At 45.7% G+C, this 16,136-nt stretch overlaps 1 protein-coding gene and 2 non-coding genes across 5 annotated transcripts in view; all 3 read left to right on the forward strand.

Annotated features, from left to right (window-relative positions):
* The first annotated feature begins 38 nt into the window (after positions 1–38).
* Positions 39–179, forward strand: LOC115599244. Its single transcript, XR_003988244.1, has one exon. It is a non-coding gene; the product is annotated as a U4 spliceosomal RNA (small nuclear RNA).
* Positions 180–635: 456 nt separating this feature from the next.
* On the forward strand, positions 636–776 carry LOC115599243. Its single transcript, XR_003988243.1, has one exon. It is a non-coding gene; the product is annotated as a U4 spliceosomal RNA (small nuclear RNA).
* A 4,374-nt stretch (positions 777–5,150) lies between these two features.
* Positions 5,151–16,136, forward strand: part of PXN (paxillin) — a 43,545-nt gene continuing 32,559 nt past the window's right edge. For all 3 annotated transcript variants that reach the window (XM_030460314.1, XM_030460315.1, XM_030460316.1), the window contains exon 1: positions 5,151–5,237. In XM_030460314.1, the coding sequence (XP_030316174.1) occupies positions 5,225–5,237 (13 nt within the window). In that variant the 5' untranslated portion in view covers positions 5,151–5,224. The remainder of the gene's footprint in view (positions 5,238–16,136) is intronic.

The raw sequence follows: 16,136 nt of genomic DNA on the forward strand, positions 1-16,136 counted from the left end.
CGGTGATGCCGGGGCCGGGGAGGGCGTAGCTCACTGGTAGCTTTGCGCAGTGGCAGTATCGTAGCCGATGAGGTCAATCCGAGGCGCGATTATTGCTAGTTGAAAACTTTTCCCAATACCCCGCCATGACGACTTGAAATATAGTCGGCATTGGCAATTTTTGCGAGCCTCTGCGGAGGCTGATTGGACGTGATTAAAAAGAGAGATGAATAAATGAGTAAGAGCGGATGCGGACAGCATGGGTTGGGTTGAGGTGTCGGGGCAGGCTGGGGTGCTGCGCCTTTAGAGGTCTCTAAATTCAGGTGCCGCTGGGATGGACCGGAGGCAAGGGTGAAGGGGGGGGGGCAGCTCATTCATCTGGGAGGCGGTGGGAAATCCCTCATTCATCGGGGAGCCTCCCGCGTGACGTCACGCTATTTGCATACCCCTTCCCATCAAGCTTCGCGGTCTCAGCCCCGGTAGGCACAGAGGGGGCAAAACGGGGAACCCCGCGGCGGGGGGCACGGCGGGGGGCACGGCGGTGCGGGAGAGCAGTACCGGCGGAGGCAGAGGGGGAGGCGGACTGGCAGCGGGGCTCACCCCGAGCTCGGCAGCGACCCCGGGGCGACGGTCGGCGGCGGTGACAACATTAGGGTAGCTTTGCGCAGTGGCAGTATCGTAGCCAATGAGGTTAATCCGAGGCGCGATTATTGCTAATTGAAAACTTTTCCCAATACCCCGCCATGACGACTTGAAATATAGTCGGCATTGGCAATTTTTGACAGTCTCTACGGAGACTGAATACACGTGGTAAAAAACAGTGGAAAGAGATGGTGCTTCGGAAGCTGATCCGGAAGAGTACAGAGTTGGGAGAGAGGGTTGTTGGGGTATGGGGTGGTGGATGAAGTTGTTGGGGTGTGATGGCGTCAGGAGTACACCTTTAGGAACAACGTTCAGTGCATAGAACCGTAGTAGGTATGTGGGTGCTTGTTAATGTATATTGGCTGACAAAACTTGCATAAATAAAAAAAAAAACAATTCAAACGACAACAACAGTCCCCCCAGAAACACCCACAGCCCACCTTACTGTCAAAGGAATCACAAACCTTTACTATGGAAAAAGCAGCTGCTGAGTTTGGTGTAAAATCATATTTTATAAGTTCAGTATACCCTGTACGTTTCTGAGTTGTTCCTGTTGTTTCATTTATACATAGGCAGACCATGTGGAGGGAGACTAATAACCATTGCACACCATATCATAGAATCATAGAATTGGCTGGGTTGGAAGGGACCTCAGAGATCATCGAGTCCAACCCTTGAACCACCGTTGCGGTTGCTAGACCATGGCACTGAGTGCCACATCCAGTCTCTTTTTAAATATCTCCAGGGATGGAGAATCCACTACTTCCCTGGGCAGCCCATTCCAATGCTTGACCACTCTCTCCGTAAAGAAATTCTTTCTGATCTCCAACCTAAACTTCCCCTGGCACAACTTAAGACTATGCCCTCTTGTCTTGTTGAAAGTCATCTGGGAAAAGAGACTGCATCCCTGGGCTGCGTCCTCTGGAGCTGGAAGCAGCTGCCCCCTGTCCCTGTGCAGGAATTAGATGTAATTTATGTTGCTGACAAGTTACTCTGAAGTTCTCTTTGTGGTCGTGTGTGCCATCTGGATGCTTCTGTAAGACCCTGAGCTCGGCAGCTGTTTTAAACTATACTGAGGCAGAGTAGAAAACGTGGTAGCCAGTATTAATGTTCCCTCATTATCAGGTTTATTTCTGATATTCAGCTGTGCTGGGGTACTGTACACAACAGTGACCGAAAGCTGACACTGAGCCCTCCTAGATGGCATTTTCTCCCATTTTTACTTCCTTACTAGAAATACCAATTTGAAACCAAAACCTGAAGCACAGGGATGTCATTATCCCTTGGCAGATTAAACCACACTGATGAATACCAAGGGCATTTGTAGTTTACGGTCAGTAATATGTTTCATGTAATTGACTGATTCACAGAAACTGTGTTGGAAAGTATTTGGTTTATCACTTGATGGGTTCTCATCTCTTCTGCCAAAACTGACTGTATCAGTACACTGACATGGTGCCTTGTGAAGTCCTGTCCTACATCTTATGCTAGAAAAAAAGTTAATTTGTTTTGCTGTAATAGATCCTTCCAAAAGTGTAAGTAGGACCTTGAATGGAGAAGTTACATGTTGACAATTACTCCCATTGCCTTAAGCTTAACATCTGCCTGAATTTGTCTTCTGTGCAGTTACTTGAAGCTACATCCCCTTCCACGGTGTCTGTGTGGCACAGCAGAGAGGACACACACTGCAATGAAGTCATTGTCATCACTCTGCTGTTTCAAGTCACTCTCTGGAAAGTGCCCAGGTAAGCCCTAAGCCTGCCTTAGCTTATAGCTTCATAGCTGTTCTTTGACATAGTCTGTTGGAAATAACAGTGCTTTTCATAAAGAGGTATTAATAAATGAGCTTGGATTGCTCCTCTCTTTGGGAGCCAGTCTGAGATTACAGCCCTGAAGGGGCAGGTGGATAGTTAATCCATCCAGTCTCTGAGTGTCAGGCGTGTGGAGGTCAGTGGGTTAAGCCACCCTTCTGTGGAGATGGTTCGTGACTGGTAAATGATGCTTTGGTGAGAGGGGAAGATGGCTTGAGAACTCTGAACACTTGGGTTGTGTGGAGCCAGGAAGTTCTGAAGTCCAACACTAGGTTGATACCGACTCACTGTCTGACTTTGTTTCCAGCCCCCAGCCCTGTTTCTCATCTGTAAATGGTGGCAATAACTTCTTATCACTCCTTCTGTGAAAGACAAGTGGAGTCATAATGCATTTTAGTCACAGGGCACAATGTGAGAAGTCTTGTGTACTTTTCTAATGCACTACTTGCCTTTGTTCCCTAGCACTTCTCATCCAGCACTAGTATGAGGGATGTAGCTGCTTTCAGCATCACTGCCCCCTCAGTCACACCAGCAGCCTCTGGGCATGCCTTGGGTATGCTGCTCTGGTGGGAAGGAGTTTGCTGGAGGTGGCCATCAGCAGGGCACACAGCTGCAGAAGAATGGTACTTGAGCAGTGAGTGAAGGATTCATAAGAATTTCACAGGCAGAGACCAGGTAGATGATGAGAAAACAGGAGTTCCAGGGCATTAGGAAGGACAGAAGAGAGTGAACATTGAGTGAATGAACACCACAGAGCAGTTTTCTTAGCAGCTTGGGTTTTAACCTGCCCCTGCTCCCTAGGCTATTGTGGGGTGGTTAAGGACTGACAGTTTACAGAAGAAATGTTAGTGGGTGAAGAAGAATTCAGCACCTGCCTATGAGGAGTGCAATAAATGTAAGGTTGGTTTTAAAAGCCATGCTGCTGGAAGATTGTATCACTCAGGTGAGAGCCCTTTCCACCTCATTGACCCTTTCATAACAGAGCTGAAGCCACCAGCAATAACTTTTATTTTTTTAAACACTAAGCTTCTTGGACACAACCCATTTCTTGTGGGTGCAACCCTAACTGGTACTCTGAACTGTTAACTGCAGCTCTGAGACAGAATAGAAACAGCCTTCTTGATTTGTACTCACTTCCAGACTCCCAAAGGATCCTGTAGGAAGCTGAAGATAAAAATTGCATACCAGGCTATGGTATGAACAGAGCACGGTGAGCTCTTTATGCAGACAAAAATACAACTCAAGACCGTTACTTGTTGCTAGAAGGAGCGTACAGATCCCAGGAAAGGATGTGTTTCTGATGACCTCAGGTCCACTATGCTACCAATGTTTTATGTTGCTCTACCTGAGGGGACACATGCTGAAGTCATCACTATACAGTGATACGTTTTAGAGAAAATGTTACTGTTCCTTCAAATAATGTTTTAAATTTTGCTCAAGGACCAAAAATGGGTGTGTCAGGTGAGATCCTTGGCACTGATGGTGAAGCACATGGTGCAAATCTTTGCTTATATTTGTATTGTACTTAGATACAGGTGTGGATGGAATTTTCTGGGAAGTCCTGGATGTGGAGTAAAACTTGGAGTGAATTTCCTGGAGGCTGTTGATGATTTGCAAACATTGGCTGGGGTTAGGAGGGGGTATTTCCATGCCCCCGTAGTGATTGTTCTCATTGTAGCATGTCTTAACACAGGAAATAACGATGTCTGTTGACTTGTGTTAGCTGGGAAAACGGGGTGTGCTTAGAGAGTGAAAAATAAAGCCTCAGAGATTGCTGGTGGCTGATCTCATAGCCACTGTTTTTGTGAAAATGCAATCCTGTAATCTCAGCTCGACAACAGGACATGTGCTGTTCAGCTCTGAGAACATTCTCTGCCTTGGTAGTAATTTTGTAAGGAAAAGTGCTGCAAGAGTCATGTTTCCTGGTTCCCGAGCTGTTCCCACACTGATAGTTTTCTGTGTATCTCGCATCAGATAAGGAGCTGAGCACTGGAGCTGAGCAACTGTTGTTGCTGCCATCTCGACTGGGCCTGAGCGTGGCGGTGAACACCCTGCCTGGCATGAGGGTGGAGCTGCTCTGCGGTTCAGGAGAGGCTTTGCTGCATTGGAGAGTGGTTTGGTAGTGGTTTGGAAGGAGAAGCGAGTGGGAAATAGCGGTTCGAAACGCACTGTCACATGCTAAATCCAGGAGGGCTGTTACCGTTTTTAAACAGAGTGAAGGAGAAGTGGTTGGTGGCTTTTCCTTTTCCCTTTATGGTGACAACAGATTGTGGAAAATGGGTCAGGAGAGGTTTCTCCTGTCCAGGATTTCTTGTGGATGGGGTGAATCACCAGAGGCTCAGAAATGTGAACGTGTTTGAAGGCTTTTGGGGCACGGAGCGGCAGGGCTCCTGCCTGGCAGCAGCACCCAGCCCAGCCCCCGGCGGACATGCCCCGGTCCCGCCCGCCCAGTGCAGGGTTTGGGTCCGCGTTGTTCCGAGGCGCTGGGCTGGCAGCTGCTGCCCTGAGCCCCAGAGAGAGGGCCGGGGCGCGGCTGTCCCCATCCGCCATTTCCCCGGCCACTTCTCCACCCCAGCGCCTGAGCCCCGGGACCGCCGGCCACTCCCGGCCCGGCCCGGCCCGGCCCGCCCAGCCCGGTTCCCTCCCGCTGCTGCCGCCAGGGGGCGGTGCCCGGCGCGGCGGGGGCGCGCGGGCGGCGGGCGCGCGCGGGGGCGGTCCGGGAAAGTTGCGAGGCGCTGAGGCGGCGGCGGCAGCGGCACCGGCGGCGGGGCGGGCGCGGCGGTACCACCACCATGGACGACTTGGGTGAGTTCCGAGCCCCCCACCGCCTCACCCCGCGGCGGGGGGCGCCGCCTCTCAGCGCTCCGGACGGCGGCCCCACCGGCCCCGGCCGCGCTGCGCCTCTCGGCACCGCCGCCGGCTCCGCGCCCCGGGGCTCGGGCCGGGCCTGCCGGCGCCCGGGGACGTGTCCGCTCCCCTCAGGCCCTCCCGGCTGCCCGCGGCGTCACCCGCCCCCAGGAGCCTCGGCTGCGCTGGCCTGGGGCCGCGGCCACCAGCTCCCGGGCCGGGTCGCCAGTCTTGTCCCGGCTCTGCCTGGCTGGGAAAGGCGCCCTTCGGTCCCGTGCCCCGGGAGCGGCGTGGTCGGGTTTCAGCTGACGCCTCCTCCCCTGCCGCCACCGCGGGCTCTCGAATCTATTCTTGGGCGAGATGTGTAACTTTGCCCGGGTGTGGAGCGGTCACCGGGGAGCCCTCGGGGGAGAGCTCGGAGCACAGCTCCTGCCCACCTCATCCACCCTTGGCTTCCCCCAGCTGTGCCGAAAGCTTTCAGACCCCTCTGATGGGGAAGTGTCAGGCAATTGGTCGAACTGGAATGATCTAGAGAGTTTGAGTTCCTTTGGTACCAAGCCGGAAAGGGGGTGGATCTGCCAAAATCCCTTGTGCTTTGGGAGACATTAGGGTGACTGAGTTCTGCTTATGAAACTGATTAAAGCAGACACTGGGGAGGGGCTGCGATCCCTTACTTCCATCCCACCTTTAATAGAAACCAGACGTTCTGTTAAGATTGTGTTCCAGAAGAATTGCAATTTTATTACTGGACTGGGAAGCTCACATTATCGAGCTGGCATAAAGCTGATGGTCACACCTTCAGAAAACAGACTCTGAGCTGGGCTTATGATAAGACTTGGAGAGCAAGGAGTCTGTCAGGTGCACAGACTCCTGATGAAAGCTGCACCACGACAGATTGGTTCTTAGGGTGTGAAACCTCACTCATTGCCCAGTAGCAATGAGGAGTAGTAGCTGGTAGCACAGACAGAATTACTCTACTGCAGTATCTTCTCACAGTTATTGTTTCTTTAAGTGGAGACAGTTGTGTTTTCCATTTCTTGTATCCCTCAGCCCAGTAGTCTCTTGGAGATTTGGTGCTGCTCCTACAGCAAGTTCCTAGTGTGTTGAGGAATGCGTTGCTAGTCAGAACAGGATTCACCCAGCCTGTGTATTGACTTGCTGAGTGGCCCTTCAAGGTGAGCATGCAGATAGCATTGTGCAGGGCCAGTTCAGTGTCTCATCAATGTACTCTTGAAGAATGGGAGCTGCAGTGTCCCACTGCAGTTGTTGCATTCCTTGAGCAGTAGTAGTGTGACTTTACAGTTGTCTGAATAGACTGCTGCAGTTTCAACATTTTTTTCTTTTCTTCTGGAAGAGGATTAGAGATGAGATTTTGAAAAGAATTTCAGAAATTCTGAAAAATATCTGGGTTTGTTTTGTTTTCCTGAGGTGTTTAAATCTGTTGGCACAACCAGAACTTAAAGTTGTGATCTGATTTTTAAAATAGAACCTTTTGTCTCAGTGACTCGATTTCATCACATCTTAATTACACCATGGCTTTCTCAATTTTTGTACAGTTTTTCAGACTGGTCAAGATCTGATTATCTAACAGTAAGCAATTGAACAAAAAAAGTGAGACCCTTTGGTGTACAGAATTCACCAAAGAAAGGCATACCAGCTATTTTCTCTCTGCAAGCCACTCTGAGCTCTCAAGTTCACTTTTCTAAAGCCATTCACCTGGGGATGCATAGAGAAGGGCTGTGCTGATGCAGCTCTCCTGAAATAAGTCAAACTTTTGAACTGAAGTGAGAGTTGTTTGTTTTTCTTTCCCCATTATCTATGGGTGGATTATCTGAGTTGTGGATTAACTGTGCCATGGATACAGACGTCTGCGCTGGCTCTGTCCAGAGTCAAGCTGGTCCAGCAGGACTTGTTGGTTCGGGCACAGTGCCATGTGGACATAGCTGCACTGCTTCCAGGGCCAGTTTTGGCCCAAAAAGAGTTTAACATTGAGCCTGAGCTAATGCTCCTTGCAGGTTCAGCGTTGATGTCACCTAAAATCAGCTTAGTTATTTCTACACCGTTCTTTTCAATATGTGTGGTGCAGAATGTGCTGGTAACTGATGGACCTTGAGACCATGAGAGAACACGCCACAGAGCTCATTGGTATTGCTGTTTTTCACTCCCTGAATTTACCAAAACCTTATTTTTTCCAGAGGTAACAGAGTTGATTGGTGTGTACTTGTACTCTGTAAAATGGAGGTCCAGAAGTGTCTCAATTTCATGTTGCTTGGGCTGAAGAGGTTACAAAACATCTGTGAGAATGGATTTGTGCTGCTTTGGGGATTCATTTGGAGTTGAAAAAAACTTTGTTCCTTTTTTTCACCCCTCAGTGTTGAAGAAGGTGGTGCCACAGTGCACAGCTCACACAGGAAACCACTTCAGATCTCTGCATGCGGAACTGGTGCAGCCCCACTGAGCTGGGGGAGCCTTGGTGCTGGGTCTGGGTATGAACTGGAACAGCACATTGTGGGAAGGGGGGAAGAGACCTTGAATCTGAGCAGCTGACCAGGCTTGTCCAGATTGTCTTCCTCAAATCTCTCTCTAAGGAAGCATATTTTGCGGATGTCCTTGGGGTTTGACAGGAAGCTTACTGAATAAGTTTGCCACTCTGCACTGTTGTAAACTGACACAGAGAGTAAAACTTAGTCCTAAAGAGTGAGAATCCTAACGTGGGGCTTTCACCTCTCCCAGGGGATTCCCAAAGCTCAGCATGGGACTGACTGACCACACATATTTGCTTCAGACTGTTTGAGATAGGGAATTAGATGTTGAATTGTTCTTGGTTCTGTGGTGCTCCCTTGTCTAAGCAGATCCATCAGGATTTGTTGCTTGTGGAAGATGTGTGGTGTTTCATGTATTTTATGGAGAGAAGAGCGTTTTAGTCACAGACTGTTTGATTTTGACTCGAAATGCTCTTGACAGCCTTTTTCTGATGCAGTTGTTTGCAAACACTACTGTAAAACTTCCCTTTTTTTTGAGCTTTGGTAATTCCAAGCAAAAAGAATGTTGCTTTTAGAAGCGTTCTTTTGATGATTTTGAAACTCCTCTACTCCTTGGGTTTGTTTTATTTTTTTAAAAGGCTTCAGATTTTTTAAACTGGATTTTGCAATCAAAGCCAAAACAACTTTCACTAAACCTTGTAAAATATGTTTTACAAAAAGTTATTTCTGTCCACTAAGAATGTATTTATGGCAGCATCTTGCCTGTTCATGTAAACTACACTGTAAGCTTATTTTAAGTGTGCTTGCTCACTTCTAGAAAGTTTTTTTTAATATAATTTTTTTTATTTTCAAAAGGGTTGTCTAGCAGTGTAGCTTCAAAATTCAGCATGCAAAGATTCAGTGGCACAAGATATTTTACTTTAAAAGTTATTTTCCTTTGTTTTAGGAATTCTATCCCACCCTTCCTTTAGGGCTTAAGCCTCCCAAGATTGACTTTAAAGGGAGGAATCTTACCATTGATTTTTCATGGGCATGTGGAGGGGGTTCCATATGTTTCCATCTGTCATCTCTGCTTTTGGAAGATTGCTGTGCTCTGCAGGGCTATGCTGTTGGTCCTTCTTTTGAAGGAGATTCCTGCCTCTGTCTGATTGGGTGCCTTTACTTTGGAAGTCATATGCAGTGGGTTTTGGTCTTGGCCAAAAGTTAAGTGTGAAATTGCTCATGGTCAGCTACGCTCAGGAAATGGTACTGGGGGGAAAATGCTGGTAAAGTAATTTGGTCCCTTGGCTTTCTACTGGCTCAGGTTTCTGAGTCATTCCTGCTGCTGGGCGAGAAGACTGTAAACAGAACTAATACTCTGCACAATGGGGTTCTGACTTGTTTCAGCTTCTTAGCTGTTCTGACCCCTCGTAAAACAGGGACTTCATTGTCCTGAGCAACTCAGACAGGGAGTCCTCTGCCTTGAGCAGTGTGTGGTGCAGAGAGAGACTTCTTTTCTTGTTGCTCTAATTCCATGGCAAGGCTGGACTCTGCGCTGTCTTTAGCTCCTTTGTCCCTTGCTGGGAGAGGTCAACTTGTCCCGAGTGTTCAGTTGCCCTCTTGGTTAAAACTGATCCTCAGACACCATCTCTACCACTAGTGAAAGAAATGGCTAACTTCTCATAGATCTTCTTTAATTCCATCTCTCTACTTCTTCCTTTTCCAGAGAATCATGATACTTTAATTTCTGCAGACCCTTTTTCTGTCACCTTGTTCCCCTTGAAGTGTATTTATTATATTAAAGAATATGGTGAAATGGCAGAAATTATGGATATAATTCTAAAGTCTGTCAGCAGAAGAAGCAGTAACAATGCACTTCTACTTAGATTGGAGTTGTTTGTCTGGTTTACCGCAATAACATACATAAATTCTTTAAGTTAAAGCTGTGCCACTGGAGGGGGTGGTAAAGCCTATCTCTGTCCACAGATTGAATCTGTTTGAATCAGGCTAACACATTACTTGTGAATCTGGGATCTACTGCAGCTTCGGAGAAAACCAGAAGAGATTCTGAATTCAGTTGTGTTGTGCTAGTGGAAAACCAGTGTGAATGAATAGAGTCTCTGGTCTCAGTTTCCTGCTCTGCATCTCAGACTGTGCCTCCCTCCCTTTGTGTACTGATCTGCTGTGTCCCTTTTTGTCTGTTGCGGAAGCTGTTAATGAAGATGCTCTTCTGGTCCAGCTGCCTGAAAGTGAGACATTGTCTGTTGAAAGCTTCCCTGGGCTATGATAAGAAGGTGGGGTTTAAAGAATGAGTTTCTTCCTCATTTTAGCCTGTCCTAACTAACTTGGGTTTAATAAGAAGCCCTGGAAGTACATCTTGTCATGACTACTCGACTGTTCTATTTTAAAATGCTAGATATGGCACTGTGGAGACCTTTGAGTCCTGTTCTTGTTTCAGTGTTTGTAAAATCTCACTTTCTATCTCACCCAGTTTCATATTGCAGTCAAAAACAGTAATTCAAGCTTCCCGATCTCGTGTGTTTGCTCTGCTCACTTAGTGAGCTTCAGGCTCCAGAGTAAATTGGTTCAAATTCCTGGTCTTTTGGAAAACCAGCCCTTTCCCCAAATTGCACAAATGATTTGCCATTGGATCAGCAAGTGGAATTGTCACTGGATGGCAAGATAACAAGATCCAGTGCAGTGCAGAAGCAGGTGGTACCTGCCATTTTGGGCTGAATTCAAGAGAAAGTGGAAGTTGTGATTTCCAGTTGGTTTAACCTAATGTAACTGTTGGCAGCTCTAAGATGTGCTGTGTGGGGGTTTTTGTGTTGTTGTTTCACCCATCTTCCCTAGTGTACAGAACAGCTGTTGGGCAGCTAGCTGGATCAGCAAGCTGATTCTCCTGAAAGTAATTTTTTTACATGGAGAGTAGACTGTTGGTCACCTGTTTTAGTTGCGGCTTATGTTTAATCTAGCCCTGGATAATCATTCATCCAGAGCCTCAAAAACTTGCCTTGACTTTAGACATGCTGTTTCTCCATCTGCGAAATAGGGATTAACAGCTCCTTACCTGCAATGTATGGTTAATATTTGTTGAGATCTTTGTGTTTAAGAAATAGCTTCCAGCTGAATAGTATAGATCAGAATAGTAACTCATGCTTCTCTGAAGGAGAAGCTTCACTGCTAGAGAAGCTTACAATTGCAAGTTTGAATGAGATTTATAAGTTTTTGCTCTCAGCCTTGTTTGATGTTCCCTCTCTGCCTTTCTGATTGCTCATCCTTTCCTCATTCTCTGTTATGACAGGCTGTGAGTAGAGAGAAAAAATTTCCTTTCCCTTCCAAGTTCCCCACAGTAGTTCTACTCTAGTCTTTCCCTTTACCACAAAGCATCATGAAGTCATTCAAAGAATGCTGTGTGCTAAAGATATACCGTAAAAGTAGGAGGTGGGTGATGACTTTGTCATATCATGCTTAGTGATTTTTCCCATTTGTGCTTATTCTCAGTACAAATGGCCTCAGAGCAGCAGGAGCCAGCTGGCTGAGGACAATCTCCCTGGACTGACTGGTGTTAAAATCTATGCTTGCTTTTCTGTGTATGTGTGTTTTTACATCCCAAGGAAGCAAACAAAGTAGAGTTGGCAACTAGAGTGGTGGAATGAGTTTGGTGTTGGTGTTTCGGTTGTAGCAACTTGAGTCCCTGAGGTCATGTGTTTGTGCTGTTTTAGGAGTCTGGTAAGCTCTTTTTCTGCTCTTGTAAGTGCAGCTTTTTCTTGAAGCAGACACTGATTATTCTGAATTTACATGGGAAATTTATCTAAACGATTTGAAACAACTACAAGCTGAAGGTCCAAGAAAACTTAAGGCTTGCCACATGGAGAGACAGCCTTCATGGTTATTGCTTGATTCCTTTTTACCTGTGCTGGACTGTCTACACTGTGAACAAGTTTAGTTCAAGTTATTTAAATGATGATGGGGTTGTCTGAAGTCTTCAAATGCAGTTTGTATTGCCACTTCTCAGAGTTCTTATAGTCGTATGCATGTTTTCTGGGTGAGCTTCTGAGTCCATCTGGGTAGCAGCATGCAGCAGAGAATAGCTTTATTTTTTGATTTTTACTTTTTATTGCATGTTTAAACCTCTAACATTTTTCCAATGATGTGAAGAACATCAGAAAAAGTAAATGGCACTCCAGGGAATCAACTTTCTGAATGACACTTTGCATGGGGAATTGTGCTTTAAATGGCTCAGCTGTAAATCAAACTGTATGGGGTCTCCAGGAATAAAACAGTCCCATGTTTTTGTCACAAAATTGGGCTGGCAGACAGAATTAATCCTGTGTCTGTCTAGACACCCAATATGATCTTGCTTTATGTCCATTGCTAAAGAGCAAGGAGAGCAGAGAATTGCACTTCATGCTATAGGGAGGTTTGTTCAGGAACTGTGATTAGGCTGTGTTTTTAAGTGAAGTGGGCAAAGAAATCCAGAAGTAGGAAAGGTCTCAGGCAGGAGGGCTGTAATGATTTTGTTGTGGATTAGGGGCTTAATACTCCTGTGTTCTATCCTCTTTTGTGGTTCTAAACAAGTTCAGGGCTTCTCTCTGGAAAGGTTTCCTTTGAGTTGTAGCCATCAATTTTAGCTGGGTTAGGCAAAGGAGCCCAAGACTTCACGGCACGTCAGTTGAGGTTGCTGGTGCCCCACGACTTGGAATAAGATGATGGTCTGGCTGGTCGTTTTTGCTGCTCATCCTATTTTGCCATTACTTGTGTCTGTTGCTCCCCATTCTTCAGCAGCTGCTTTGGGATTTGGTTTTTGATTGTTGCTAGCAGATCACCCCTTTTGGGCTGAGCTGGGCCACAGGAATAAGAACCCTAGGAATAGTACTTTTGCTTTTCATCTCTCCCTCTTGTTCATGGTGGGTTTTATGTGGTAGAGTTTTCCTGAGCTGTGTAGGTCTGGTTAGGGCATGGTGATACACAGCTGGAACTACTCTGCCTGGCTGTGAGCAGCTCCAGCAGTTAGACAGAATCCCTGCAGAGAGCTGGAGCACTGGGGGAGGGAACGAAATGCCATTTCATCCACGTCACAAAATCTCCTATCAGTGGCCAACTCAGTGTAGTGGGTGGGTGAGCCATGTGTGACAGAAGAAGCTGCCTTTTATTTCTGCTGTGAAATGTGAGGAGCTTCAGCACTGTCAGTCAGGCTGGGGGCTGTGGAGTGGCTGTGTGGAGTTGGGGATGAATTTGTCAGTCAGGTTCTTAAAACCCAAAGCTTGTAGTTGTCAGTCCATCCTGCTGGTGCTTAATCTGTGATTTGCTGCCTGCCTGTCCTGAGCAGTTCCCTTGGGCCATGTCTCACAAGCAGCTGCTCTGGCATGTTGCTCTTGTATCTCTTCATTGCATAAATCTGGTGCCTCCAGCACCCTCCACCCTGGGATCATGTTTAAAAGCCACATGAGTCAGAGATAAAATCTGTTAGGTTATCATTCATTCTTCTGTTGAGTTGGTAAAGGACTTAATTTGTTGGGTGCTAATTTACTATCACATGTGAGGGAGAAAACTACATAAAACTGATCACGATGGTCTCAGAGGGCTGGGAAATTCAGAGACCTTCTGTGCTGCCTGGATCTACTGGAGTCCTCTGAGGGCATTGTTGAGGTTTGGGAAACACTCTGGGTAGGATGGAACAGGCAGGGCAGTGTGAGGCAGGGTAAGCAACTTTCTCCAGGAGGGCATGGGCCCGGTGAGATCCTCTCTGTGCAGAGCTGGGAAGCTGCTGGGGAGGAAGGGTTGAAGAGAAGGGGCTGGGGGTGGTGCAGGGAGGAAGCTTTATGTAATTCTTGGCTGGCTTCTGAGTAATTGTTTTAATGAAATGGAATGCAGTGTATTCAGTGCTTGCTTGGCAGAAACAGCTTTTTTTTTTGGGAGGTGGGGGTTGTGAGCTGGAATTAGTCACTTTTCCAGCTGCTTTAAGGCCTGGATTTGTCACAGAGATAGGAGTGGAATATTGTTCTCGGCAAGGGGGCAGTTGCCCTGCTATGCATGTGTGGGAGGTTGTCTGTGTACATTCAGCCTGCAGTGGAAGGGCCTGGTCCTTTCTTTCTGGGCTGTGAATGCCAGTGTGGTTCTGAATTTATCAGATTAATTGTCAAATACCAAGCAGTCATGGAATGACAGTGATGTGGTATGTCCATATAAAATATATATGCACCTAGGTACTTGATAGGAAAATGAATCAGTTTTCCACTGTGCCCTACTTCAGCATACAGCAGGGAAGAATCTGATGAGTTATGACAAAGAAGTCAACTTAATTTTCAGCAAAGCAGAAATGTAGGGGTTGGGAATCTTGACTTCTGTAGATTACTGAAAAATACCCTCTCCTGTTGTCTCAAATGATTGGTGACTGTTATCGTAGGATTGGTGGAGGAAGGATTGGCCATCATGCTGAAGCCCCTTTTTTAGAAAGTAGTCTGAAGAAGGATTTATTTCATGTACCTATGAATGGGAAGTTTATTCTCATGTTGCTTCTATTTCAGTATTGCTTGCATTTCCATTTTTGGTCAGCTCTGGAGATTGTTTTTTCTTAGTCATCTTCTCAAAAATCTACTTTCTCTTTGGTTTTTTAATTCTTTTTTCTTGTGAGTAAACCAGCTTTCAGTTTATAGAATAAATTTTTTCCTTGTTTAATAACAAAACAACTTCTGTGCAGTTCACCAAGATGAAGCAGCTGTTATCCATTTAATTGCTGTATTAATACTGGCCTTGGTAACAAGAAGTCTTCACTATTTCTCCTGAAAGTGATGAAATGAGAGAGACTTATGGCTAATACTTATGTCATGGTGGCAAATGTAGGTAGAATCCTAGGTCCTCTACCTTCTCACAGAAGGATGAGATAAGAAAAACTTAAGCATTCTTCAGTTGTTCTCCCACCTACTGGTTACATCATATTCCAGTTGTAAAAATGTAAGTTTCTGTCTGGTTTTAACAATTAACCTTCTTTCAGTGAGCCTCTGTCATGACACTGAGAAATTCTTGGGCCACATTCTTCTGCCAATGCTTAAAAAAAAAAGGCAAGCAGAGCTGGAGAGCCATCAGCAATCTTCATCAAATTACCACCCACATATCCCAAAGTAGACTGGGGGGCCAGTTCCCACATTAATTTCTGGAACATTGTCCTCATTTCATTCCCAGAAGTGGCTTTTAAAGTAAAAAGAAGCTGCTTTAATTAGATGTTTAACCATGTGCTTCTTGGCTGCTTGTACTCTGTTGACTTTCAAAGATGTTGCTTGCCCACTCTAATTTCTTGGGTTATCTTTAAGTTTTAGTAGCATGCTCATAAGATGGAAAGTTTTAATTTTAAAACTTCCTACCTATTACAGTTATTACAGTGTTAGGAGCCACATGACTGAAAAATGTTAAATATTTTGTTGTCATTTCCCCCTGCCCTGCTCTGGGAGTTTACATTGTGCTTTTGGCAGTGCTTTGTGTAAAGTCAGTTGCTGATGGTGACTTGCTGAAGAGTTCAGCATTGCTTTCAAATCTGCTCCCATTCTCTGTTGTAGAGAACCCTTGAAGGCACAAAAACTTACTAAAAAGAAAAATACACCATTTTGAGAATACTTGCTTAGTGATTAGATTTTTAACAAGCCAGTTGAACAATGTACCACATTTGACATAACTTCCTTTTTGAAAAACAGGGAAATAACCCACGTTAGACTGGTTGGCAGGTCAAGCCAGTAAATCTTTTTAGCTTATCTTAATTTATATCTCAATTTACTAACCTTTTATATGACATCCCTTGGTGAGATTTGCTGAGAGTTTATTTCTCCTGGTAGGCACAGGCTTTTCAGACTTGAAATACCTTGGTTTATGGTAGCTTTGCATTTGTTGAATGCTCTTTGCATGTATGCTCTTGTGAGATACACTTGTTACTGAATGGGAAGTTGCTAATGAAAAATATTCTCTTCAAGGACTGAACTCTTTCAAGTTTCCATTCTCATATTCCATCTAAGAGCCTTCAGGATAGGAATGTCTCAATAAGACTGCACTAATTATGGATATGATTGCAGTGTCTGTACAATTGCAAGTGTCTCTTCAGTGTCCCCATTCTTTTTTGCTGGTAGCCAAGGCATTCTACATCTCATGGGCAGAATTTGTGCTTCTAATGCTTTTAATGAATTCAGAATTTAAACTAATCTTTCTGTCCTTCATTTCATCATCTTTATGTGTGTCTCAAATTTTGTAACTGGCACTTTGCCTGGATGGGTCTGTATTCAGATCTGTTTATGCTGCTTGGATAGGATTTCCACTGTTTAAAAGATGCTATTTTTTCCCCCTTAAGTTTCATGTCTGTTCTGCAAAACCACCCAAATCTTGCATGTTCCTTATATTTATTATATAA

This window comes from Calypte anna, chromosome 15, assembly GCF_003957555.1.
Source record: "Calypte anna isolate BGI_N300 chromosome 15, bCalAnn1_v1.p, whole genome shotgun sequence".
Taxonomy (NCBI): Eukaryota; Metazoa; Chordata; class Aves; order Apodiformes; family Trochilidae; genus Calypte; species Calypte anna.